Genomic DNA, 27,140 nt, shown 5'->3' with positions numbered 1-27,140 from the left:
GTGTCTCCGTCTCTCTCTGACCCTCCCCCGTTCATGCTGTCTCTCCCTGTCTCAAAAATAAACGTTAAAAAAAAAAATTTAGAAGTCAGTAATATTTGCTAGGGACGCCCGACCCCACACCAGAAAATGGAAACAAGTTGGTTGTGAATAAATGAAAGCTTCCTTCTGGAATTAAAGTATCACTGATGTCCTCACAAGTTTATAAATTACAATGAGGAAGAGACAACTTCAGGATGGAGAAGTGACAGGTGCACCTTAACCCAAGGGCTCAACATAGACATCACCACAAATGTGAGGAGCGGAGATCCTGCCTCTTGCTGTGACGCGCCAAGAACACAGTATGAAGACTGGGGCCTTCCTACAGAAAAAACTAAATTAAATCTAATTATGAGGAAACACAAAACCATCCAAACTCAAGGACATTCTACAAAGTCAGACAATACTTTTACTCAAAAATGTCAGTCATGAAAGACACAGAAAGGCTAAAGGGACATGAACACTAGATGCAGGCAGTGATTCTGGGATGGATCCTGGAACAGGGGAAATGAATGAACTATAAAAAACATAATCTGGAAATTGACAAAAATGGACTATGGATTAACAGTAGTGTATCTGTCAACTTTGCTGATTTTGAAATGTACACTGGTTATAGAAGTGTCCTTGTTTCTAGGAACTAGACACTGAAATATTTGGGTCAAAAGGGTATGCTTCTTTAGCTCAGTAGATTAAATGTACGTGTATGGGTGCCTGGGTGGCTTAGTCGGTTAGGCGACTGACTTCAGCTCAGGTCATAATCTCACTGAGAGTTCAAGCCCCACATAAGGCTCTGCTGACAGCTCAGAGCCTGGAGCCGGTTTCAGATTCTGTCTCCCTCTCTCTGCCCCTCCCGTGTTAGCACTCTGTCTCTCTCAAACATAAAAAAAATTAAAAAAAAAAAAAAAAGAAATGTACGTACACACACACACACACACACACACACACGCACACGAGTATAAGGCAACTGGGGCAAAACGAACAATTGGTAGATCTGGGTAGGTGAAGTTCCTCGTACTATTTTTGCAAGGTTTCTGCAAGGCAAACTATCAAAATTGTTACACATTTTTACAATGCTTGCTGTAGCTATGGCCCCACAGAAGGGATGGGCAGGACCAGTGCAGAGCCAGGCTGGTCTGGTTTCTGCCACCTTGCAGATTGGGACACATGCATGTTTGCAAACATGCCCAACTTGCCGGGGACAAAAAAGCCATCAAATGTGTCGATCACCAACTGAAGGGCTCCTTTCCCCCACTACTCAACAGGCACCAGCCCAGCCTAACGCTCCTCCCGCCCACCCTTTGATCCTAAGCTCAGAGCCACCTATCTGGGCTACAGCCAGCAGCTCTGCCTCCCTTTAAACCCATGCACCCCAGTGTCACTGACCCTCCTCCACCTCCACACACACTTGAACCAGGCAGACCCCACCCATCCAACCTCCTACCAAGCCCAACCTTCAAACATGTGAGGAGTGTTACCCTTTCAAGACAGGTTCATTAGCCCAGATTGTGTGTACCCAGGAGAGGCCAAGGATCGAACCCCGGGGCAGACAGGGTGAGGAGAGGGAAAGCATCTCCCCGACTTCTTCCTGAAGCCAAGGTTAGTGCTCAGGGCCTGCCAGGGCCAGGCAGGGTGGGGCTGGCAAGCAACGTGGCCATGGGGCTCAGCTCTCCAGGATGTCCGCCGTCCGTACGCCCACGGCCCAGAGGCCCCTTGCAGATGCTGCCACCGCAGAGTGCTCTTCAGGATTTCTGCCTTGAGAAAGACTCCTGCCCTTAGCGCTACTGGCACAGAACCCACATAGGACACAGGCAAGGTTACTGTCCAAGGTTTATTGAAGGTATTACAGCACAGCAAAGATTCAAACGGCTCCACGTGGTGTTTTGAAATTCATGCCAACTGTAGGCTGGGTGACCTGCAGGTTGGACAGACTGCCAAAGTCCTGGAAAACAACAAAGTGGGTTCAGTGTGGCCATACTGCTGGGGTCTGTGATCGAAGTCCCAGTACCACCTCCAGGCCCGGCCTATCGGCCTCCACCAGCTTGAGGTCAGAAAGCCAACAGGGGCCTTCTACCCGCCCTAGAACAATGAACTCACAAGGGGGTCTAGCTGAGATCTGGAGGAACATGCACTCCCAACAGCCAGACGTCAGCGAGCTGTCCTGGACACTGTAGGATTTTTAGCAGCATCCCTGGCCTCTGCCCACTCATGTCTGCTAGCATCCCCTAGCTGTAGCAGCCAAGTGTGTCCAGACATTGCCAAACGTCCCGAGGGTCATCTTTTCCTTTGAGGATCACCGCCCTGGGCCACATACAGGGCCACACGCAAGTAGGAAGCTTCACTAATTCAAACAGTTGTCGAGAGCCGGCCACACACCTGGAACTTCATGTCCCGGTTCATCCTCAAAAACCAATTTTATAGAAAAAACGAAAAGGCTACATTCAGGATAGTAGTTATTTCTGGAGAAAATGGTCCACAGCAGACCTTAGCTATGCTTGTAACGTTTTTCTGAAACTGGGTGGTAGGTACGCAGTTCCTTCTGCTCACTACCTACCTTTCCAAATGTCTTACACATTTTGCGATCATAAAGAAGAAAAAACGAAGTTGCTCTGAATCACTGTGTACTGGACTTCGAAGCCCAGATTACCCTCATCAAACCATGGAGAACTAAGAGAAGCCACACAAAGGTATCTTAACTGCCACACGCATGCGCCTGGTAAGCACGTGCAGAGGAGACCACACTTCTTACGAGTGGCCAGCATACAGACACAGGAGGAATGACGTCGCCGAGGGAAAGCACGAAGTATGAAGGGACAACCAGAGCTGGAACCAAGGGGCAAAGGGAAGGAGCGGCCAGAGACAAGAAGACAAGGAAAGAAGGGAGGAGGGGTGTCCTGGAAGCCATGGGAGAATGGCCACTGCCCTTTGGGAGTTACCTTCCTGTGGAGTGCAATCTCCATCTTCACCAACCAGCGAACCCCATGTTGGAGGCGGTGTGTCTAGTGGTCGGAAGCGTAGATGGGATTCCCAACCCTCCACCCACTAGTGTTCAAGCTGCCATTTCCTCAAGTAGGAAACACAAATAGCAGAATGGGTCTCTCGGGGCATGGGGAGGACAAAAGGATATCATGTATGAAGGACGTTGAGAAGAACGCCTGGTTGCTAGGTCTTAACAGAGATCATGGAAAGCTACTGATGGTTCTCGAAATCCTATTTTAGAAACCCAGCGCACACTTACCAAAAGTTTCAACATCTCCTTAGTGTCAGGATCTACTTCAATGATCTCCTGATCCAGGGCTGAGACCTAGAAGTAACAAGGCAGGCCCCAAATATCAATGAGTGAGTTCTCTCTCACTTTCCCCACCTTTTCCCCAAGATTCTTAAATGGGGGGTGGGGGGTGGGAGGGGGAAGAAGGGAGGAGGGCATCCCGCAAGGTGAGCAGTGTGCTTAAGGATCCCAGCACCCAAGGATCAGTTCTCCTGGTTTTACCTTCGTTTACCCTCATGAACATCCAACCAGTTTTCAGCAAACCTCAACACTAGGTGCACACCTCCGGAATGTTACGCTAAAGCAAATACTCAAACCAGAAGAAACGGCGATGGGCAATCATTCAACACACACCATTAAGGGCTCTCACATGAAAAACCAGAGCGGACCCAAATGGTCCCAACAGGGCAGAACAAGGCTATGGCACATGGACTGTGGGCACCTAGAGCTGGTTGAGGGATAGATGGATAGAAGACCTCCTTTTTAAGACTATGTGGAGGTCCCTTGGCAAACCAGGCACCTGCTTATCTTTCAGGATGCGCCAGAGGCCCAAAAACGAGCCAGGAAGTTTACCTCGGGTACATAATTATCCCTCCTTTCTCTCTCCTCTTCCTGCAGCTTGATGGAGATGCCTCTCACCGGGCCCCTCTGGATCCGCTTCATCAGATGTGTGACATAGCTGCAAAGTGGACAAGCCAGTGAGAACCCTGAGCGCGCACCCCGGGCCCTGCCGGTCCCGGCCATCTCCGAAGAGACGCACAGCAGCTGCGGTTCCTGCTACGCCGGGAGAAGGGGCAGGACTCACCACCCTGAGAGCGAGCGCGGGCTCCGAGCGCGCACACCCAGCTCCGCCGCCTCGCACACACCCTTCTCGGCTCCCGTTCTTTCCGAGCCACCCAATCCTCCACCTCCAGCTTTCTCGGCCGCCGCCCGCCTCCCTTTTCCTTCCTTCCGACTTCCAACGTCCCTGACCGGCGTGTAACCAGGCCAGGCCTCGCGGTGCGGAGCAGGATCTCCCGGGGGTTCTGCCTGGCCAGCCCCGTCCGGGAGGGCAGGCCCGCAGGAGAACCCGCCGCGTCGGTGACGCTCGTCCCGACGCCAGCAGCAGGGCACCCGGCCCGCTCCCGAGTCGGAGCTCGGCGGACCCTGAGCCGCGGCTCCCCGTCCTCCACCAGGCCCGTCAACTCACCCTGCAATCTTGTTACGGAGCTTCTTGCTGGGAATAATGGCGATCTCCTCGCACACGCGCTTGTTGGTGTGGAAATCGTTGCCCAGGCGCGTGTAGTACTTCTCAATGATGACCCGGGCCGCCTTCTTCACGGTCTTGGTGCGGACGCGGCCCTGCGGGTTGGACAACACTGGGTCATTCGCGAGCCAGAGCAGCCCTCCGGGGAAAAGCGCGGCGTCCCGCTCCGACCGGAGCAGGGTTTGCGGGCTAGGGCTGAACCCCAGGGGAGAGGAGGGCCGGCCGGTCGGGAAGCGCTGGAGCGCGGGGCTCAGCGCGGAGGCCAGGGAGCCGCGGAGGCCAGGACCTGGCGGGGTCCGGCGCCCGGCCTCGAGGGCTGGGGGCCGCGGAAAGCCGCGGATGGAGGACGATTGAGGGGGACGGGGCGTGGAGCCAAGATACCTACCATGTTGGCGGGTACAGTAAAAGAGGAAACAGGAAGCAACAGAGAGGCCTATAAAGCGCCGGCCAGAAAGGCGCTTCCGCCTAACCTCGGACGCGCAGAGTCCTCCTCAGGGGCTCCACAGCGACTCCTAGCGGGGCGGGGCGGAAGTGCAGGCGGCCCATCCTCAGCCGGTGGGCGGGACGAGCGCTTGGCCCGCCCTCTGCGGGCGCGACTTCCGCTCCCTGCCCCGCCCCGCCCCGGGTTGTTCTGGGCTCCCTGCTTCTTGCTCGTCGGTTCTGGGACTGGATCGCCTTACTTGGCCTAGACTAGAAGGGGTGCGTGTCTTCTGCACACGCCAGCGAGACGGAGGAAGGCTTTAGCGTCCTGGGAACGGCGATTCGGGAGTGCGGAAAGGTAAGGAAGCAGGGACGGTGCCCCTCCCCTCCCAGGACCCTCAGCCGTCCCTAGGTCGGAGACGTGTGGGTTTAGCCTGGGGGCGGGGGCTGCACCTGGGAGAGGCCGAGCTCGTTTCTTCCAGGTCATTGCCCAAGTGTCACCTTAGCATGGGCTTTCCTTCCAACCTAAAGTAGCACCAAAGCCTCTTAAAGCTACTGTAAGATTTAAGTCACCATGACAAGCGCTATTTCGTCAGCACAGGGCCATTTTGCTTAGCTAATTCCCAGCGCCCCGCAAGCTCTCAAACATGCAGAGGACCCAGCCCACCGGCGGTGCTCCCAGCCACCGAGGCACGTCCTCCAACCATCTGTCTTCAGGCTGTTCCTGCCGCACCCATTCCCAAACCAGGCCCTTCTGAAACCACCAGAGCAGACATCCCCCGGCTTTCCCTGCCCCCTCCTCTGGCTCTGCTCCCCCCAACTCTTGAGGCCAGCCCCAGGCCCCCACCTAAGGAAAGGCTGGGCTGGCCAGGTGGTATAAGGTAAAGGGCCTCAGGCTGGGCCCCCGCCTTCAACTCCCTTCCTGGTCACCTTGGCCAGTCCAGACTCTGGATGGATGGGAACGGAAGGCTATACAGGGCACGAAGCTCTCTACCTGCACGTGGCACCTTTCTTATCCTGAGAAGAGGGGCACAGAGGGGAGAAGAGATGCCTCTATGCCATATGGAATAGGACACCAAAAGGGTGGGCGTGTCTGGTCCTCTGAGGGAGTTGCAGGAGCTTTACCAGCCAAGGCAAACTTCACGGGAGGCTGCTGCCAGCCAGGCCTCGCATTCTTGGCCCAGGGACTCCCGCCACCCATTCCAACAGTGAATTCCTGCACATCTCGCAAAAGGGTTGCTTCAGCGTGCCGGGTTATCTTCCGAAGGATCGGCCCGGCAGCAGGGCCCAGGCACAACCTACCTGGGAAAATCATCAGCAGACTCTCTCACAAATCCTGGGAGTCTGTGATAAAGAGTCCAAATTAACAGGGCTCTTGAAGAGTAGCAAAAAGTAAGTTTCTCCCTCTCAGAAAGGGGTTGGGTCAGCACAGGTGAGTCCAAGAGGATGGGAAGCCTCCCAAGAAGAATCTAGCCCGAGGCTTACAGGGGCAGCTGAGAACGGGGGGCCCGAGCTGTGCCTCCGGCTTCTCCAAGCTGGCTCTGAGGCTGTGAGAAGAGGAGCTCCAAGAAGCTATGTGTGAGGGCTTTTTATCCTTGGACTAAAGCTATCCGCCTGCTTGGAGAGGCATCTCCAAGGTGCCTTTGACCGTGAACCGACCAAGGAGTACAGACAGGGGCAGGTCTCCCACACGGCCCCGCCCTCAACCCGGGCTGGAACACCACCACAGTAAATCCAAGGAAACAGGGATTTTTACTCTCCAGTCATATGGCCCCTCGGCCCCACTGCTCCCACACCTCAGACAGAGACAGAAGCAGAACTCTGCTGCAACGTGTTTATTATGTGCCAAAAAAACTACACCACAGCTTACTCCACACGTCTGTAGGAGAGTGCAGTCTTGCCTGCATATACTACAATGAGGTAGAGACTTCACACACAGCTTCACAAAACCCACAGAGTAGCTGGGATATGCAACAATGCGACGTCAGCTCAGCAGGAGGGAGGGGGGGGTATGACACTGGTTCTTTGGCACACAGCTTCCCAAAGAGGGGCAAGTAGGTTTTGTTTTAAAAAAAAAAAAAAAAAAAAAAAAAAAGTCAAGTTTTCAACTCCAGTAGCATTTCAGTGACTGCAACTGTTCCTTCATACATTTCTCAACTGAAAGAAATAAGGAAAGTGTACTTGTCCCCTCTGAGAGAAAGGGCTCCTGTGAGCCTTCATCTGCCCCCACCAAAAAGCAGCCCTTTTTTAGCTCAGTTACAAAAGAAAAAAGTCCTGTGACTTTGTGATTAAAAACTTCTATCAACCCTCCCCCCCACAGAAGTGCAACTTAAGAAGGTGCGATAAACCATTTAAAACTATATACAGCAGCCGCTCAAATACCGTTTATCCGGTCCAGTTTCAAATCCAAAAAAAATTTTTTTATTCTTGGTTGCAAATGCCTTGATTTGCAACTGTGAGAAACAGTGACCAGCAGTCCCCCAGACACAGATTTGCTATCATGTTAAAAGCTGCCAGGAAAGAAAAAAAAATCTCTTGTTCCAAACGACTTAAAAACTGTTTTAAGGAGTGTAAAAAGGAACCGGTAAAAACCCTCGAGCGTAAAATATGAAATATGATTTTGGTTTAAATGAAGAGCAAAGTCTCCTTGTTGTTTACAGTAAAAAACACCAGCTGAACACTCAGTTTATGCCGTTCAGGTGGGGGTTAAATAAATGGAAAGGCACTGTATGGCAACTGCAAGAACAAACCCAACGAGACCTGCACACCATCACCATCAGTATTGCAAGGAATGTAAAAAAGCGCTTTTAATAAATAAACCTAGATGTAGGCATCGTGTCAATACCTTCCCGACACGTAGTTCTTTTTTTTTTTCTTTTTCCTTTTTTTTTTTTTTTTTTTTGCTTTTCATCGGCAAAATGAGGAACTAAAATCTGGGAAAACTACAGAGTCGCTTGGAGGGTGAGCCGGAGGGTCCTTGCCCTGGCGTACCCCCTGAAAACAAAACCCGACAAAACTCATTGTGCATTAATTAGTGCAGAAACAAAGACAGATTCAGCAAGTGCAAAGGTGACTACGGTTTTCCCTTGTCCTTGGGAAGCCAGCTCCCTGGTCGCCAGGGGCAGGATGGTGCAGGCCGCTGCCTGACCCGCCGGCCTTGGGCGCCACAGGCCACCGGGCACGGCCGGCTCCTCTAGCTGGCATCTCGGTTCTTCTGGTTCCGCATCAGGGGGCTGTGGTGGCGGAGGCCCTCCATGCTGTGCCGCCAATGCCAGCAGCTCCGGCAGAAGTACTTGAAGCACACCTGGTTGGGGGACAGGAAGAGAAGCCACGGCCGTGTTGGCACCAGCAGGAGCTGCTGCCTGTGCCTCCTGTCTGCCCTGGAGATGGAGGAGGGGATTCCTGGTGGTCTCCGTGGAGTCAGAAGACACGGTCTTGGGGAACCTTCTCACCTCTAACACAGAGGCTGGACCAACCGTAGCAAATCCACTAAGTGCCCGACTCGATCAGACACGCCAGCTCCTACTGTGCACAGAGACCCTGCTGGCTCCCCTCACCCCTCCTACTGCCAGGGCTGCTCGTCAGGCCCCCCGCCCCTCCACCTCCTACAGAGCAGCTGTAGCCTACGTGGTTCCGTGTCCTAATACGCGAGGCAACATGCTTCTCTTCACACTGAGGGCAGGCGACTGGGTATGTACCTCAGTCTCGGTCCCCCTCTTGCTAGCTGTGACACCTCAGCCCACCAACTTTTCAACAATTACCTGAAAATGGGGATCATCTGTTAACGATACAGACACATACAAGTCTGCTAGAAGAGGCTGATGTCAGCAATACTTGCTCACTTGTTCTAGGTTTTACCCAACAACCCAAATTTACCTCACACCCTCACTCTGGAGCCTCCAGCTTAACTCTTATCCCCTGGTTCAGAGCCTGAGCAATAAGCACCACTGGGGGGGAAAAAAAAAAAAAAGCCCAAGCATGACTGACTGTGGGTATCTCAACAGGCCCGACTTACCCTAACTCTTGTCAAAGTATGGTACCAGCCAGCAACACTGGACCACTTGGAAACTCGTCAGGAATAATGAATTTCAGGTTCCACTCCAAGCCCACTGAATCAGAATCTGCATTTAAACAAAATCCTGGGGGCGCCTGGGTGGTTCAGTCAGTTGAACGTCCGACTCTTGGGTTTCAGCTCAAGTCATGATTCCAGGGTCATGGGATCAAACCCCACATCGGGCTCCACCCTGAACATGGAGCCTGCTTAAGATTCTCTCTCTCTTTTGGGGCACCTAGGTGGCTCAGTCAGTTAAGCTCCTCACTCTTGATTTTGGCTTAGGTCATGATCTCACACAGTTTGTGAGAATGAGCTCCGCGATGGGCTCTGTGTTGACCGTGAGGAGCCTGCTTGGGATTCTCTCTCCCCACCCCAGTGCCCCTCCCCTCTTGCACTCCCTCTCTTCTCTCAAAAAATAAAAATAAACAAGATCCTCAAGTGATGTGTGTTCATTAACACCTGAGAAACACTGCCCCAACACATCCACATCCCTGCTCCCACCCAGGAACATTCAACAGAAAGCTGCCCATTTCTCACAACTGTGAATATAAACCAGGGACAAACACAAGAGTGCAGAGATTCACAAGTACAGAAGGGGTTCCTGAATAGGGAAAAATCAGTCGAGAAGGCCTGTGTTAGAACTATGGTACCTGGTCACAGGTGCTGCTGACCACACCCACCCAGCTTCCTTTCATCCACCAACACCCCCTGCTGGCCTCGGGGTGACAATGCACACAACACCCCAGGCACAGGGAAGGCCAGCGTATCAAGACTGGACTCAAAAGCTTTCCCAAGAGTTTTCCATCAAGCTATCAAAGTGTATCCCTGCTCTCACCATCAGAGAACATTACCGCTGCCTCTTCTGTGCTCTTAGACAATCGCAAGGTACCTGAGAGCACCAACCTTCTAGTGACAAATGTTACAGGACAATTTTTAATTGAGGGTAGGTACTTCCTAGACATCTGGAGTGCCCCAGGGGACTCACCTGATCTCGACAGAAGAAAGGACCAGGCTGAGAACTGCAGATATGACACAGAGAATCTTCTAGGTAGGGGTCAATCTGAACCTGCACAAAGCAAACCAGGAGAATGAAGTGGTTTTTCTCACCAGGAGGCCAACGGGCCAAAGGAGAAGGGACATTACCGGGCAACAGTAGTACAGGACGTTTACTGTTTTAAAGGTGAGAACTGCAGGGAGAGAGTGTACAAACACAGCCCCCAGAGGACAGATTCACACGTCCCCCAGAGCTGGCTGGCAGGCTCCACAACATGAGTCTCTGAAACTATACGCCAGCATTTGATCACCCAGCAACAGGTAAGCATTCAGAGGACGCAGGTCAGGTTGGAGAATGGGAAGCCGGCTGCCCAGCGATGCCAGTCAAATACCCAGTGAGGGAAGACACCCCACATACTGAAAAGGCTCAACAATCCCAGCTTCTCTCCCTCCTGAGCCTACCATCGCCAAGCCACTCCCAACCCCAGCCTTCACCTGAGTGCCCAGGAGCTTGACCCACTGCCTGGGCACCCGCAGCACACAAACAGCTTTGGTCTCAGGCCTGCCCTGGGTAGTAAAGGCTCAGAGTAAAGGTACAGACCAGCACACTCACCTTCTTGGTGAACTTGGTGGTTTTGATCTCCACAAAAGCAGCGCTGACTGCTTTCAGGTAACTGCGTTGGTTATTAAAAGTCACACGACCAGATCCTAGAACAAGAGAACAAACCTCCCTTCTAGCCAAATTCTCCCAAATGCTGCTTGTCAACACTGAAGATACCCTGTTTCTAGACCAGGGCCGTGAGACAGAAATATAATAGGAGATACTTACATAATTTTAAGTCTCCAAAAGCCACATTTAAGTGAAAAGTGGTGGAATTTTTATAATTTATTTAACCCAATATATCCAAAATATTATCATTTCAACATGTGGCACTAGCTGTATTTTAAACACACAGCAACCACACTTATTGGACAGTGTAGTTATAGACCACGGTGGCACAAACCACTCAGGAATGGGGAAGGATTCACGGACTGATTTGGGGAGGAAAGAGGGGCGCCTGGTGACTCAGTAGGTCGAGTATCTGACTCTTGATTCTGGCTCAGGTCAGGATCCTAGGTTTGTGGAATGGAGCCCTACATCCAGCTCCATGCTGAGCGTGGACCCTGCGTAAGATTCTCTCTTTCCCTCTCTCCCCCTCTGCCCCTCCCCAGTCACACATCTCTCTCTCAAAAACAACAAAAAGAACAAAACCCACAAGAAAACAAACAAAAAGAAGCGGGAAGGAAGAGACCCCTCTGGCACAGGCAGATACACAAAGAACACCTGTGTACAGGTGACGCAGCAGGCACCCCTCCGGGCCAGGAGGCAGCCTCATCCTGACTAATGCTGCCGCTGCCCCTGCCCCCGCAGCCTCTGACTCCCTGTCCTCAGTCTGCAGCACAGCACTGATGAGCACACGGTGCTCCTTCCTCATCAGATTCAGTGTGGGTGGGCAGACTAAACATCTGGGGAAGTGGGTTAGCCAGGTCTTGATCAAAAAGTTCAGGCTCTGCTCCCCCTCCGAACACCACCAAGGTCACTCTGCTAGGACTGGGGAATGAATCTCCTTTCTCAGGGGGGCTGACCCAAAACCCAGCATTTAGGCCTGCAGACTCCCCTAAGCTAGGACGCCACAGGCCATGACTACACGCTGTTGCTCGAGTCAATCGGTGTCGTCCCTCAGCCTGACCCTGGTCTCTGACCCTAGAGACAAGGCCACTTTTCAAGAACTCTTAACAACAACAACAACAACAACAACAACAACAACAACAAAAACAGGCAAGTTCAGGGAAGTCCTGGCCTTTTAATGAAAGATTACCTGTTGTCTGTCCCAGACTGGTTTAGTTTCCAAGTAAAGCTCCTATGTCATTTTCCCCTCCTATCACTTCCTATGTTCCCCTACCACTTTCTCCCCGTTCAAGGGAAGTGGTAGGGAGAGAGGTAGGCACAGACGGTCAGTACTGGTGGCTTATCTAGAAAAAGATGCTATGCTGCTCATCTATGCTCATCTGCAGACCTGGGTCAGGCCTCCCTCTCCATTCCCATGGGAAGTATTACAGTCTTGGTCTAGCACAGTCCCAGGGGCCACCAAGCTTTCCCACACAGAAGTGGGACACTTACCAATGGGATACTTGTGCTTATCTGTGTCAATCCCAGCATACACCACTCCACCAAATAGGTCGTTCAAGATGGCTGCCAGGGCCTCGGCGTTGAGCATCCCGTGCAGGGCACCAACAAACACCGTCCTGCTGGGGTCAAGTCTCTGAGATGGGCTCCGGACAAAGTTGCTGTCAGCCAAGACCCAGGGGATCACCTGCACCTGGAAACCACCCAAAGGTGTATCAGCCCCGGCCAGGAGCCAGAGAGAGACAGGCTCTTATACCGTGAGGCGCATGCTCGGGAGATGCTCAAACAGACTACCAAGACCCATCTAGTGGGGGAGGTGTACTGCCCAGTCCCAGGCACACAGGCACTTGGCAGCCACCTCACCAGACCCAACCAAAGCTGCATTTTACTGAGTCTTTGTGTCCAAAATGGGGAAAAGAAGCGCAAGAGCAGTCACTCACTCTGGAGAACAAGCACAATGGTACCCAACAGTCACACCCAGGAACCTAGCACTCTGTCACAACCTTCAACCGTGTGGTTCCAGCAGAGGACCACAGTCACTGATGAACAGAGATCACGAAGGACTCAGAAACTGAAGGACAGAGCTGGAAGGACAGGGAGTGAGGATACTCAAGGTACCACCGTGAGACAGCTCCTGGCCCAATGTGCGCATCAGCAGGTGTGCCAGGAGCAGTGAAGTGACCAGAGAGATGCAGGTGGCAGTCTAACAGAGCAGCGACACACCAGGGCAAGAGCTGACTGGGTCCTTTACCTCTGAGTCCCCTGAGCCTAGAACAAACTCTGGCATAGCAGGTAGAGAACTCCACAAGAAAGGGAGTGGACAGACGAATGCTGTTTTTGGAAAGGTAAATCTGTGAAAATCCAACAAGTCTCAAAGCAGAAAGAGACCGGAGGCAGAAACCAGTAGCTGGGAGGACAGGTGAGAAAGACGTGGAGGAGGCTGGTGGCACTGGGCACACAACAGGCCAAGACCAAGAAGATTCTTCAACAGAAGGGTCAGACCGCCTGGGCATGGTGGGAAAGCGAAGAATCGGCGCTGATGGGGTCCAGGCCTAAAAGACCTTAATGAGCATCTGACGGGGGAGCTCACTTCACTGGAAGATGAAAAGCCAATTTTGCTTCTTCCACCTCCATGGACAAGTATCACAGTCTTGGTCTATATCCCAAGGGCCAGCAAGCTTTCCAAGCTTTTCCTTACACTAAACACAAGAGTCTAGGATTATAGGACATCCTCAAGAAAGGCCCCATGGGAAGGTGGGGCTCATGGAGGACGTGAGTCTGGGTCTAAAAGTGAGAACAGAGCCACAGGAGTGAGTCGTTTAAGTGACAGGGAGAGATGAGAAGAGGGAGTTCAATGCCGACCGCACTGGGGGCAGGGAGGGGACACAAGGAAGTAAGAGTCTGAGAGGAAGGAGAACCAGGACAGCCTACAGCCAGCACATCAAAGACAGACATGTAATCACTGCAAGGGGATGAGGCAGAACAGGAGACAAGGAAGTTGTCAGCAGGGGCACAGAGGCGGCTCAGGGGGTCTGTGGTATGGCCGTGGCAGCCTCTCCCTGTGAAAGCAGGGGACAGGGACGAAGGAGCGTGTTAACCAAGCCCTGGAGTGTAACAAGGTGGGAGAGCAACATGGGCCCCACACAGCGACAAGACAGCAGTGCCGCACTGAGGAAAGCAGTGTGGTGGGTCTCTGTGCAGCAGGAAGACAAACTTACCCTGTCACTAAGAATGTGAACTAATACCAGGAAACATCTATAAAACAAAGAGTCAGCTTTGTTACTTCCAATATTTATTTTAAATCCGATGTGACCATCTCAGTAGCTCCCCCGCCCCACCCTTTACCCTACAGATTTTACTTTCTGGAGCAGTTTTAGGGTTCACAGCAAAACTGAGCTGACAGTACAGAGCCCCATTTCCTTGCCGCCTCACCGCATGCACAGCCTCCCCTGATATTAGCATCCCCCACCAGAGAGGTACCTTTGCTACAAGCAGTGAACCTTTATCAATACATCACTAGCCCCCCAAAGTCCATGGTTTACATTAGAGTTCAGTCTTGGTGTCTGTTGTACATTCTAGGAGTTTCCACAAATGTGTGATGACATGACTGCACCATTACAACAGAGTAGTTTCACTGCCCTAAAAATCCCCTGTGCTCCACCTATGCATCCCTCCCTTCCCCCGACCCCTAGCAACTGCTGATCTTTTTATTAAAATAGGCATTTCACATTTCCCTTGTATACACAAAGAAATGAAGTTTCAGATATATTAAATATCTAGTCCAGTGTCACGAAAGTGATGTTCTCTGGAACCACGTTAAAAAAAAAAACAACACTGATTCCTCAACGCCAAACTTCCTCTGACAAGTGGTTTTCAAGCATCAACTGCTAGAACCATTGGGGAGCATGGTCCAAAGTGGAGAATCTGTAGCTCCTCCCAAACTGATTCAGTAAGTCTGCGACAGGGCTCAGGAACGTGCAGTGAGGGCTGCAGGCAGAGTACCTATGCTAGAGACCCATGATGCTCAGGGCACAGGCGGACACGGCCAGGAGCAGGAGAGGCAAAAGGAGAGAGAAGTGTATGGAGGAACGTACACAGCTAATGAAGCCCCGAATGGGAGTGCAGAGGTGATCCACAGACGGTGTGGGCCAAAGAGGAATTTACCCGCCAGAGACAGGAAGGTTGCAAGGCACAGCCTGACGGCAGGTCTAGGGAGAAACAGCTGTAGATTATCAGTTAAACCCAAGTGGAGAAAGCTGTTGTTTTCATTTCTAGGACTAGAGGTTTGGGACAGAAGTGTTGGCTGGAGTAAGGGCTGGGACACAGCCTGATCACCACAGGCAGGAGCACACATACACCATTGAGGACCAAAGATTTTTGTTTTTCTAACACAACAGAGTATCTTGCTGTATTTACCGTAAAACAGGAGGAGCAGCCTTTTGGCCGCAACAAGAATCCTCATCCAGCAGCCTGCATATTCACCCACCTGTGGGAGACCCACTGCCTCATGCACCAACTACCCCGACCCAGAGAGGACCCCGGGCTAACACACCTCCTTGCAGCGCATCCTTCGGCTGGACATCTTGAAGTAATATTCACTCAGGCCATCTGGGCTCAGCGGGTCATGAGAGCAAGCCTGAAGCAAGGCCCGGACAGACTTCTCTAGTTCGAAGACCAGATACACATACCCTATTTCCAATAAAAGGAGAAACTGCATTAACATCCCTCAGGTGGTTACTCCTCAGTCTTGGTTTCGCAGTAGGGAGTTTTGTCCAGGAGAAAGAGTCTCACGTGTAAAACACATTTCTGTCCCACTCCTGCAGAGTCTCTGAATGGAAGCACTTTGCTGTGTCAGATGGCCAGGCCATGGGAGGGAGAAGCACATCGTCTCCCACCTGAGTGAAGGAAGGGACCAGCAAGGTGGGACACAGGATCCCATCATAACCACGCAGCCATCCGTCCCAGGGCACACAGCATGTTCTGGTCAGCAGAGCCAGGCTGTCCTGGGGGCAGGATGGAGGGCAGGTCTGTGGCCAGCCTGCTGGGCCATGGAGATATTGCTTTAAAAGCCTAGTTAGACCAGTGGTTCAGTTTATCGGAACATTTTCAGTGAAGATGGGGCAGAGTGAAAATAGCACCTGCTCCTTTCTACAGGGAAGGGATCTCATTTCAGACCAGTGAGGAGTCAGATGCTTGGTCCTCATTCCTGCCAACTCCAAAGGGATCTCAGAATTAGGTCAGGCAACAATGTAACTGGGCAAGAAAGGCAGGCAAAGGAAAGCTTTTCAGACACCTCATTTTGAGAGGAAAGTAGCTGCCGGGGTTCAGGTTTGGAGGGAAGTGCACGAGGAAGTTTCCCAGACAGCTCCAACTGCAGTGTCAATGTGGACTGATGGAACATTAGCTCAGAGGAAGCAGAAGGATGTGCCAGGGTGAAGAGAAGTGCTGTCAGCCCAAAGTTCTGTGCTCGGGAGTGCCCAAACCACGTTACCAGCATGCGGCTGGGACATACCAGCATCCCTCAGTGCAATTACATACTAGGGAGGGGAAAAAAAAATCTCCTACCATGTCTGTATTACCTTTAGGCATATTACCTTTGGGAGGACACCGGGGGTGCTTGCCATCCTTACCAGGCCACTCCACACTCAAAGAGCCAAACACACGGAAGGTGTTAATCAATCCAGCTGCAAAGCGATGGAAAAGAATGGCAGAAACTGAGGCACCACTCTCCCCAGGAAGGCCCAAGCACAGGATCATCGGCATTCTTCCCCCAGACTTCCCTCCCTTGACAAACAATTCGGAAGTGATCTTGGGTCTCAGGTGATGGGTGTAAGCACCAGACAGAAGCAATATGGGAGCCACAGGTTTAGGTCCAAGTTTAATGCTCTAGAGAGACATGCCCCACCCTCAAGTAGGAGGTCTCAGAGGCAGCTCACCTTCCGTAATATCCCAAGGAACACCTCCTAGGAACACTTTGCAGGAGTAGATGGGGTTCTTATAGTTCCGGGGAGGAAGCTGGCCGCTCCAGGTACAGGTTGCTTCATTCACAGCTTTGGTTGACAACAGAGACGACAGAGAGAGAAAGAAACCGGTCAGAGTCAACAAAGTCATTGCTCCTTTCTGGGATGAACTCATCTGGGGAGAGCTACACAGGCCACAGTTCTAGCCTGGCCGCTGGGAGAACATCCACCAGTATTCGGAAAGGCAAGGAACCTTATGCCTCATCAAACCAGTTGGCCCAGTAGGACAATTCTAAACCACTACTTCTGTCTCCATTAGAACAGAGAGGAAAGGCAAAGCAGCTATGTAGGGTAAAAATGATCACGACCCAAGCTATTTTCAAACATATAACTGATAAGCTAACCACAAAGCAGTTTTACCTAGTCATGGCTTACAATACTAATGGATTTAAATTTCTAATTGCTTTAAAATAAACAGAGCAATCTTGTATACAATGTTCTACAGACTTACTGGTCCAAACTGGCCTTCTCCCTAAATATTCAAATAAGGAACATTCTATTGTTCTCCTGTCTGCACTCTGAACTTATCAGTCACAGAAGTCAGGACCACTGCCAGTAAAAGCCACCATTAGCAACCCAAAAGACAAGAACGTCTCAACTGCTCCCTGCATCAGAACCATGTCCCATCACTGCCAGAGCTGTCTCCATGGCACCTGGACAGACACTGGGCCTTCCTTGATGCCAACACTGTAAGATAATGTTGATTTTTCCCCAACTACTCTGCTTCCTGTTTATACCAAATCCAAGTTTGTCTAAACCCATTGTGAAGTTTCTCTGACAACACCCGGTTAAGAAACCTTTCTTGCTGGACAGAGTAGGAACTATCTTCTGTGTGGCCTGTTCTGATAACTTCTAGAGGCCTCTTTGTTCTTGGCCTCTCAGCTCAGCCTTCTCTCTTTAATCATGCCCGCCACTCAGTCTGTACCTCTCCAGATCAGGGACTAGTCTCAGTGGGGACTGGCTAATCCTTGCCCATTTTACTCCTTCGGCAATGGGGCAGATAGCCAGTGAAATGAACCATCATTTCCATTCAGGACAATGACGTGGAAGCTCATTCCTTAAAAGGCCAATGTGTTGCTACGCCAAGAACTTGGGCACCATCAGCAATATTTCACAAACAAAAACATAAATCAATATAACGGCCTCATCCAGGAGTAAGGTAATGTCATTCCAAAAACAATGGCATTAGTACAAACATGGGTTGCCAAAACCATTATGTGAACAGGGCAGCAGGACTATCAGAGGAGAATGAGATCAGGCCCAGCTCCGTGACTGGAAAGACAGACATCTGAAGCCACCAGAAACAAATGGATGGAGAAACTCAACACTCACTTATAGTCCTCAACTCCAGAACCTTAAAAGAACAGTTGGTGAACAACACCTCCCTGAAGCCTTAGTCAAGAATGACTTATTAAGACCCATTTACTTCCAACTACTGGTAAAAGATGAAGAATAGATTCAATGCATGTTTAAGGTCATTTAAATGACAGAAGCTAAGGGTTCCTGAGAGAACCTAAGGGTTCCTTACCTTAGAGGCTGACACGTGGACCCATTACCCAACAGAGCATCCCTCAGGGGAAGAGAGCTCCAGCAGGGGTTATGTCTGACAGGTCTTTGAATTAGAAAGGGGAGAGGTAGACAAAATTCTGGGCATCACTTCCAGGATTCCTCCTGAAGACACCCACCCATGAAACAATCAAAAGCAACACTAGTACTCAGCCAATCTCCACAAAAGAGCACAACTGGAAATGGGTCCCACTCTGTATGAGCACAGCTTCTTTCCTCTCTGCTCAGCCTCAAAGAAGTTCCTGAGTTTTTGTCCCATTAGCACTCACTCCACAGAAGAGACCATTCTTTGCAGATCCAGAGACCTCAACACACGACCAAGTCCTCTTCTGGACAGTTCAGTCTGTGAACTAAGGTCACTTACTCTCTGTGCCCAGAATGAGGCCTCAGGCCCCCACAGGGTGACAGCCACACTCACCTGCAGCTTGCCGGTGCAGCCTGGCCTCTCTCTCTATGCTGAAGGGGTCTTTGGGAGCTTCGAGGAGGTCCCAGGATGGCCACACAGAAGCTCCAGGCCATCTCTTTGATGCACTGGTTGGGGAGGGGCTGACTGCAGCGAGAGCAGCTTGCTCTTGGTCCATCCGGGACCCAACCCCCATCTTTAAAGGGTCTCTGGCACCACCCCCTGTCAGGGACAGGAAGGGCAGAGGAGGGGAAATGCGAAGGCTTGACTGGGGGAGGAAAAAGGAAGATATAGGTTTTTAAAGGACAGTTTTGTTATAAAATAATCACACTACAGCAATTATGAAAAAAAATACCATATAGCTCTGACATTTTCTTTCAGACTTTCTTCCCATGCATTTTTAAGATTATACTGAATTTAAGATTATACTGAATTTAAACAAATTCTTTTCTCCCAACTCAACTTTTTTTTTCATATTGCCAGGCAGTCTTCATAACAATTTTTAATTAATTTATGATATTCTATTTAGGGAACAAGCTACATTTCACTAACCTATTCCCCTGTTAAACATTCAGACACATTCCAAGTTTTCAGGATTATAAATAAAAACCTGAAGTATGTATAGCTTCTTCTAATTTTGTGTTGGTTTTGTTTTTGTCCGATTCCTACATGGAGAATGCCAAAATGCTTTCTATAAGGGTTCCGTGTTCTATCAGAAATGTGGAAGAGAATGAGTTTCACTATAAGCCTGTGTCAAGGCTCTATTACTAACTTAAGCAGGTAAAAATAATACTGCGTTATCAAAAAAACCAAATGACTCAATATTTCCTAAATAGAGGCTTTGCCTCTATTTACCTCTTCTGTGAGCTTTCTGCCCGTATCCCTTCATCAGTTAGCCTTTGGGGTAGGGTATCTGAGAAAGTTCTTCAAACAAAATCCCAAACTGTTAAGTCAGTTATGAAGTAAATTTCCAAGACTGAGCTCCATCTAAATTAACATAAATAGAACTAGAAGCAACTAACCCCATTTTATAGGGGACTAAACTACAGCCCAGATCATTGAAGGGACCTGCTTGTGGTTACCCTTCTGGAAACATGGCCTAAACATAAAATCAACAAGCAGTGGAAACAAGGCCAGCTCTCATATTCTAGGACAGGCTGACAGGTGACAAGGTGGGTCCTCCTAAAAGGTCATGCTATGGATAGGAAACTAGCCACATCCAACGTTGCCAATCCTGGACAGAGAAGAGCAGAGGGCAGGAAAATAAGCCTTCTTATTTGTTCAACAGTCAGGTGGGGAGTGGGGTTGGCAGCACAGAAAGTCAGGCTCAGAAGGCTCCTGATAATTGCATTTTATTTTAGGATGCTTTCTCACTGCCACGCCCATATATTTACTTCTACTGTCCCCTATTCCTCATCTATTCTAATCCACCTGCCAGCTCCACTTAGCACTGGTGCCACACACGTCACACGTAGCCATGGATAAGGAGCATGTAGTACATAAATTAACTCAAGGCAACATTTAACAGATTCATCACAGCCTCAGATTGAGACGTGGCCTGGGTCAGTAAAGAGAATGTGGGAGCTACAGTCAGTCTGATCTGGATGGAAATCCTAGCTGATAATTACTAATGTAATTTTTAAAACCATCACTGAAAAATTCTGAGGTAAAACATGTAAAAGTACGTAAACCATACACATAGTTTCGAGGCTAAAGAAAATGACCAAGCAGGTCAAGAAACAGAGCAACGCCAAGACTCCCAAATTAACTTTTGAAATTAACTATTTCTCCAAACTCTTGGAAGTATCTTGTAAAAAGAGAGTTGGCAGCTGGGGTCCTGAAACGGATCGCTCTGTGAGCACACAAGGCATCCTCCTCTCCACTGAGAAGTTCCATACACACACACAGTGGCCTCCACCTCCTGCCTGCATTCTGGCAGACACACTTCCCTTTTTACACTCACTTGCCTTGCCCACCCCACTCCCCAACAAGTTACGTACAATCAAATCTGAGAGATGATCCGATCCAGAACTGAAGCCACTGGTGTCTGAGTCAGAGGGGCTGCTAGAACGTGAGTCCAAGATGGGCCGGGTGTCTAGGCGGGATCCTCTAACTGAGGGTGCTGGAAACTTGTCCACCAAGTCAGATCCAAGGGGGTCTAGAGGCAGGAAGCTCAAGGGGGGTTTCCCCAGGACATTGCCCAGTGGGTTGTGGAGCATGCTCAGTACTAGGAGAAAAAGAAATAAGGAGGTCTCATGACCTCTTCGTTTTCTTCCCAGTCAACAGTCCTTCCCTTTTCTCCCACCCAACAAGATACACAAAGGCACAACCTTGGAAACATGGCAGAACCATCACTAGAGTATAACAAGTAGACAAATCTCCAACACCTACCACGGCCAACCAGGGCCCGTTAGAGGTAGTTACACGACAGCTTTTTGAAGACCAAAGTTCTTGCTGTGACAGCAGCAGCAAAACTGCTCTCTGCCACCCAGACTTAAGGGTCAGTAACAGTATCTGGGAAATGTGCCAATGGGGACCCTGGTCACAGCTGCTATTAATATCTGAATACACACATCCATGTTGCCTCAGGAGACACCTTCAGAACCATTAGGAAGCCCAAGCCACACTCCCTCCTTACTGCCTGCCAACACATTTATTCAAAGAATTCCCACCTTTTTTTTTTTTTTTTAATGTTTACTTTTGAGAGAGCACAAGTGGGGGAGGGTCACAGAGAGGAGGAGATACAGAACGTGAAGCAGGCTCCAGGCTCTGAGCTGTCAGCACAGAGCCTGACGCGAGGCTTGAACCCACGCACCGTGAGATCATGACTTGAAGTCGGACACCCGACCAACTGAGCCACTCAGGCGCCCCAAGAATTCCTACCTAACACTATATAGCTAAAACATACAATTTCAGGACACATCCCACAAGTCTGGTTCAGAAGGAGCAGGTCTTCTTGCCGGAGAAGTTCCCTTATGCCATGTTCCTGCATAGACAGACTCTCTCCCATACACCCTGAACTTCAGACACTGAGGATGGAGCAGAATGACAGATGGTTAAGCCCACTCTGGCTTAAGATAAACCTGGAATGGAACCCGAGGTCAGCACCACCTCTCCATGGCTGTGTGCTCCGGGAAGCAGAGTCCTCGTTTTCTCACAGCCATCACGAGTGGAGCACCAACTATTTCATAATACCATCAGGAAGGTTCAATAACTAGACAGCAGATGGCAAGTGCTCAGCAGAGCAGTGCCCAGCACACGGTAAACATTTAAATACCGAACATCAAAAAAAGAGCGAAGCAAAGGCCAGAAGAGATGAGAGAGGTAAAGTGGACAGAAGAGAACATTTTTCCACCCATGGCCTTGAAGAATTAAGGAATCCAAAGGAAAGCACACCTTTCTATCCATGAGGAGGAGGAATAAACACGTTTGCCACGGAGCACGGTGGCACGAAGGCTAGGGAAGAAGCATGAATCCAATACTGTTTCCATCTGAAGAAAGGGGAAAACATCCACCTCAAATGGCTGTGACGTGAAACCAAAGTAACGTGCTGAAGTGTGCATAAGTGCTTCATAGATGGTGGCTGTGACTGGCTCCCCTCACTGGTCAGGGAGTGAAACACAGGTCACCAGGGTGGGTTTCCTCTCCGGTTCCAAGCTAGGCTGAATGCCTGCTGGGGGCTGTGCTGAGTCCCAAGAGGCAGGAATAAACCTCTTCAAACATGAAGTCAAAGTGAAAGCATGCTTTCAGGGAACCAGACACACATGCCATTCAGCCCGCTCTCTTTTAGCCAAATGGCCTCCCTTTCAGATAAAGATAAGGCAAGTGTATCTTTAAATGCAGAGGATACTGCGGATATGTGTATTTTATTCTGACAAATACATCCTTGAATTTTAAAGAAACTGTTACACTGGTTTCCAAAGGGGGTGTATCATTTTACATTTCCCCCTGCAATGATAAGGGTTTCAGTCCCTCCGCATCCTGGCCAATACCTGTTATGACCAGTCTTTTTAATTCTAGCCAGTTTAATAGGCATGTGTGTTGAGGATGAGGGAAGCTGTACCATATACAGCAAGGAGTCCATTAATTTATTACTTTGTGTTTTTAAGGAAACATTCTTTTAACTAGGCCTTTGAAAGCAGTTTCCTAAGCACAAGCTTATAACTGTATGTTGAAAGTGTCTCTCAATGTTTGGACTCTGACATCCACCAGAAACAGTCCTTGTCAAAATTCTCAAATACTCTTGACAAGCCCCTCCCTCACTGAAACACAAAATCAAAGCCCCTGAGCTCATGTCCTGAGAAGGCAGGAGGTGTGAAGATTTATTCCAGGCTCCTTCCGGGTGCTGCAAAACCTGGCATAAAACCTCTGGAAACTAACGGATCATACACATCGGCCTTACACGTGGTACCAATGCCCTGGAGGGTCTCCTCTTTCTTCACATTTTACAAACCTAAGTTCACAGCGTGCTGAATAATGAGGTAGTAATCAAATTACACAGATCTTTGAAAAACAAGTTAGAGCACTGAGACTTCATCCTGAAGGCACCTGGCAGATACTGAAGAGCTTCTAGGGGGATGACAAAGGAGGCTGATCGGGTAAACTCAGCAAGGCCACACCTGCACCCAGGGCCCAACCCAGAAAGACAGCACTTAAACCCGACGGGCCCTTCTCTCCACTGGACCCATACGGGGCTATGAAGGAGGAAACAAGACAAGAGCTGATGGAAATAGCAACACAGGAGGTGAGTGACGGGTCATGTAGTACAGGTGAAAGACCAAAGTAGGTCAACAGAGTTGAAGCAAATGGAAAACCAGCAATTTCAACGTGCTGACAGCTACAACAGAGGTGAAGCGGCAGACAGGATGAACAGTGAGGACTGAGTTTTCAGGATGGTAAGATAATGTGTGACCACCGACTGGCTGACGTGCAGTGTGGAGTCTAAAAAATTGACTAGGTCGCCCATATGGGTATCAAAGGGACTCATGGTGATAACTGAGCCTGGGGTTAAAATAAACAAATATAAAACAAATACTGACATCTTCAGAGGAGAAAAGGACTGGGAAACTAGTAATGAGGAACAGAAAGAATGACCCTGAGATAAATGGTAAATTCAGCTTGGAAGAATGTCTATCTTCCACTGGACAAAACAGTACCCACAAGTAAAAGCCCTCAGCAAGTGCGGAGGTTAGAGGGAGCACTCACCAGAGAGCAACAAGACAGAAAGCAGTGTGCTAACCCTGGGAAAAGGGGTAGCACGGTAGGGAGCTCTAGAAGTTGTCAAGGGAAAACGCAGAATAAGGCAGCACGCAGAAAAAAGCTCAAGGGAGGATGGCTGGCCCAGAGGGCTTGTGTCTGGGGCTATCAAGGACAACAAATCGAGGCCATAGTAACTGAGTCTTTCACCCAAGGTTTTTAAGAAAAAAGAAAACGTGCATTTGAAAGAGTCAAAAAGCAAACTGGGATGCCACTAGAGACCACTTTCATCATTCATGTCAATTTCCGTTCACTACTGTGGTGGTGCCTCCATTCTACAAGCCACAAATTCATCCACCTCAACTCACATGCAATTTTTTCTTAACCATGCCCACAAAGATATCTGGAGGCTTTGTCAAATTCCCATGTCAAAGCTAGGAATTAGGTCTACAGCACTCCTCTAAATGTGATAATATACCTGTCTAAAAAGATAAAGGCATGACAACCCATGTTGGCCACTAATGAACTCCACTTCCTTAAATGTGCATGGCTCATAGTCAATCGTCTGTTCTACAATCTGGACCAGGTTCCATCAAGCTCCTACTACTTGCTAATAGCAACTTCCATTTACTGCACATATAGCATGTGCTAGACACTTTGTTAGAAGCACTTATACCTGAAGGTAAATAATCTTCACTGAATCCTAAGAAGTAATATTACCCCATCTTAAAGAGAGGATCAAGGATCAAGGATCAAAGGGCAAGCATTTGTATAAATAACAGCTAGTGAATGACAGAGTGAGACCTAATTCTGATTCTGAGTTGTATTTCCTATAATGCACCATTCACTAGCTACCTTTAATACTCAGGACTTTACATCTTTTCGTCTTCATGTTCTTGACACCTCTCTTTGTTCAAATTCCTTTTAAGACCATCAACTACTGACAAAGCTCTCTCGCCTACCAAAGGTCAGTGCCTTGGGAACTAAATCATCCAGGCCTTGAAACTTCTCTAGAACCTTGCCACTGTAGGAACTCATTAAAAATGCAACGTGGGCCCCACTCCAGACCTACTGAATCAGAACCTGCGCTCTGAACAAGATCCCCAGGAGGTCGGTGTGCACATTAAAGTGTGAGAAGCACTCATCTAGAAAAACCTGAGGCTTGCTACATCACTCTTCTAATCAGTCCCCCTTACCATGCCCCAGAAACCTTTGATATGTCATTATTTCTGCAGGTTATTTAAACACAGCTCTTACAGCATAAAGGCAACTAATACCTAAAAGAAAAAAAGCAAGGCGGCTATAGGACATTTCCCAAAGAGTCTGGTCTCAGGAAACACTAGTTGGGTGCAGGGTGAGGAGTAGGGAGGACAGAGGGAGAGTGACAGTAAGCAGGAACAAACATAGAGTATAAAAGAGTGGTATAGATTGTGGTAATATAGTCTCAGAAAGAGTGATGACCGGAACAAGGCGAACATTGTGAAAAATATTCAAGACAACCAAAATTCTCTGTAAGCTCATACTGAGCAAAAACCAAGGGAGGTAGGGCCTACTGCTTGGGGCAGACACCACCTGCTAAGACAGAAGAAGGAAGAGGAAAGTGCTATGAAGGATCCAACTGGGTTACCTGACAAAACTGGACTATGAACAACAGTTTAAGTATTAGATCAACTTTAAGTTGAATGGAGTTGAGAACCGTTTTGTCACTTATGAACATATTTAAGTACAATAATGTGCAAATGATAAAGGTAAATGTCAGCAATAAGAGAATCTGGGGACGCCTGGGTGGCTCAGTCAGTCAGCTGGTCAGCTCGAGTCACGATCTCACATTGCAGTTCATGGGACTGATCCCCCTGTCAGGCTCTGTGCGCCAATACCACAGAGCTTGTTTGGGATTTTCTCTTTCCCTGCCCATCCCCTGGTTATGCAGGCTCGCTCGCTCTCTCTCAAAATAAACAAACTTAAAAATAAAAAAATAATAGGAGAATCCGGATAAAGGAAATACATGTATTCCTGGTATAACTTTATAACTTCTGTAAATGTGAAATTATTCCCAAACAAAAAGGCTTCTTTAAATGACACGAAGTGAAACTAGTCCGTTCCCATTTGACTTTCTCTGCCTCTTTCAAGGTAACTGGATCTAACCGGAAAAGGAGAATCAAGCACAAGTAACAGGGCCTAGAATCCCCAGGGGGTGGGGAATGGTAACTAAGTACCTTTGGAGTCTCTGCCTATAAGAGACTATAATCTTAGAGAAATAATCTTCTTTTAAACAAGCTTTTTAAAGCCTCAAAAACATTTGTATGGATATTTGCAGGCACACATATGGACAAAGTTCTGCCTTCTCAACCAACCATGCCAAGCCACTCCAACAGTAATTAACTCAACATCTGGCAGAGAGCAGGTGATCAGTATTTGCTGGGCAGTACTAAAAGGAAAGAAACATCATATCCCTTAGAGCCAGTATGCTCACTGAGGCCGCACCCTTTTGATCAAGGTTATTCAACTCAAGGACACAATACTGACCTAGCAGCAACTCAGAACCGGAGCAAAAAAATCTTAGCTCATCCCAACCCAGCCCATCACCAAAACAGAGGTTGAGAGAAGTAGAGTTACTTGTCACATCAAATTGTGACAATACTCCTTCCACTAGTTTCAAATACTTTCTTCGAAGAGAACTAAGTATATATAGGTACAGGCTGAAGAGAGCCTACTCTGCGCTTGAGGAAGGGCAGGACAGAAGAAGCACCTCCCTGCTCAATCCTCCCAGTAACCTGCTGGGATCCTCACAGCTATGTGTACATACTTCCACATTCAAGTACTAAAAGCAGGAAAGAGTGCTTCACTGAAAACTATCCTAACCACACAGAAGAAAAAGGGAAAGGGACAATGTCATTTAGCAGACAAAAAATCAGGATGCCCCAGGATTCACACACCTGGGTCGCATCAGAACCTCCACTGCAGCAGTTTCCTGCAAATGTTACATTGGGAGGGCCAAGAATACAGTAGGAGTTTGATTAGAAGATATGGGGAAGACAAAAAAACCTAGTATCAACAGGCCTATGATTTTCCACCTGGTTTGAGATTTCCTTCAACCCAAAGAAGGAGCCAGGTTTCTGGAAACTGTCACCTGTGGTCAGATTCCCTAGAGTGACCTGAGTGTCCCTATACAGTCTACTCACATGGCACCTGAGCAGGTAGTTCTTTGAATATCTACAGATCAAAGGAAAAGCTTCTAGGGAAGATGGAACCTCATTTCAAGAGATGGAACCTG

General features: G+C 49.2%; 2 protein-coding genes across 15 annotated transcripts in view; both read right to left on the bottom strand.

The window, feature by feature from the left end:
- Positions 1 to 1,850: 1,850 nt before the first annotated feature.
- Positions 1,851 to 5,062, bottom strand: RPS17 (ribosomal protein S17). The gene is made up of 5 exons (XM_019460364.2): positions 4,933 to 5,062; positions 4,491 to 4,642; positions 3,875 to 3,980; positions 3,272 to 3,337; positions 1,851 to 1,975 (listed from the first exon to the last, which is right to left on the bottom strand). Exons 1-5 carry the CDS (start codon positions 4,933 to 4,935, stop codon positions 1,895 to 1,897), a joined length of 408 nt encoding a protein of 135 aa, XP_019315909.1. The 5' UTR covers positions 4,936 to 5,062; the 3' UTR covers positions 1,851 to 1,894.
- A 1,725-nt stretch (positions 5,063 to 6,787) lies between these two features.
- CPEB1 (cytoplasmic polyadenylation element binding protein 1) overlaps positions 6,788 to 27,140 on the bottom strand; it is a 91,371-nt gene continuing 71,018 nt past the window's right edge. For 11 of the 14 annotated variants that reach the window (XM_019460371.2, XM_053888640.1, XM_019460366.2 and 8 more), the window contains 9 exons: positions 20,671 to 20,897; positions 18,686 to 18,938; positions 16,618 to 16,731; positions 16,261 to 16,365; positions 15,234 to 15,370; positions 12,176 to 12,374; positions 10,628 to 10,722; positions 10,007 to 10,087; positions 6,788 to 8,271 (listed from right to left, as the gene is read on the bottom strand). In XM_019460371.2, coding sequence (XP_019315916.1) covers positions 8,161 to 8,271; positions 10,007 to 10,087; positions 10,628 to 10,722; positions 12,176 to 12,374; positions 15,234 to 15,370; positions 16,261 to 16,365; positions 16,618 to 16,731; positions 18,686 to 18,938; positions 20,671 to 20,897 — 1,322 coding nt within the window. In that variant the 3' untranslated portion in view covers positions 6,788 to 8,160. Of the gene's footprint in view, positions 8,272 to 10,006; positions 10,088 to 10,627; positions 10,723 to 12,175; positions 12,375 to 13,899; positions 13,937 to 15,233; positions 15,371 to 16,260; positions 16,366 to 16,617; positions 16,732 to 18,685; positions 18,939 to 20,670; positions 20,898 to 27,140 lie in introns of those variants that run through there. The other 3 variants (XM_019460368.2, XM_019460369.2, XM_053888642.1) reach the window with 2 other exon arrangements.

Source organism: Panthera pardus, unplaced genomic scaffold (genome assembly GCF_024362965.1).
Source record: "Panthera pardus isolate Hobbes unplaced genomic scaffold, ASM2436296v1 HiC_scaffold_23, whole genome shotgun sequence".
NCBI lineage: Eukaryota > Metazoa > Chordata > Mammalia > Carnivora > Felidae > Panthera > Panthera pardus.
Note: the sequence above shows the minus strand (reverse complement) of the source record. Positions and strands in the feature narration are given on the sequence as shown.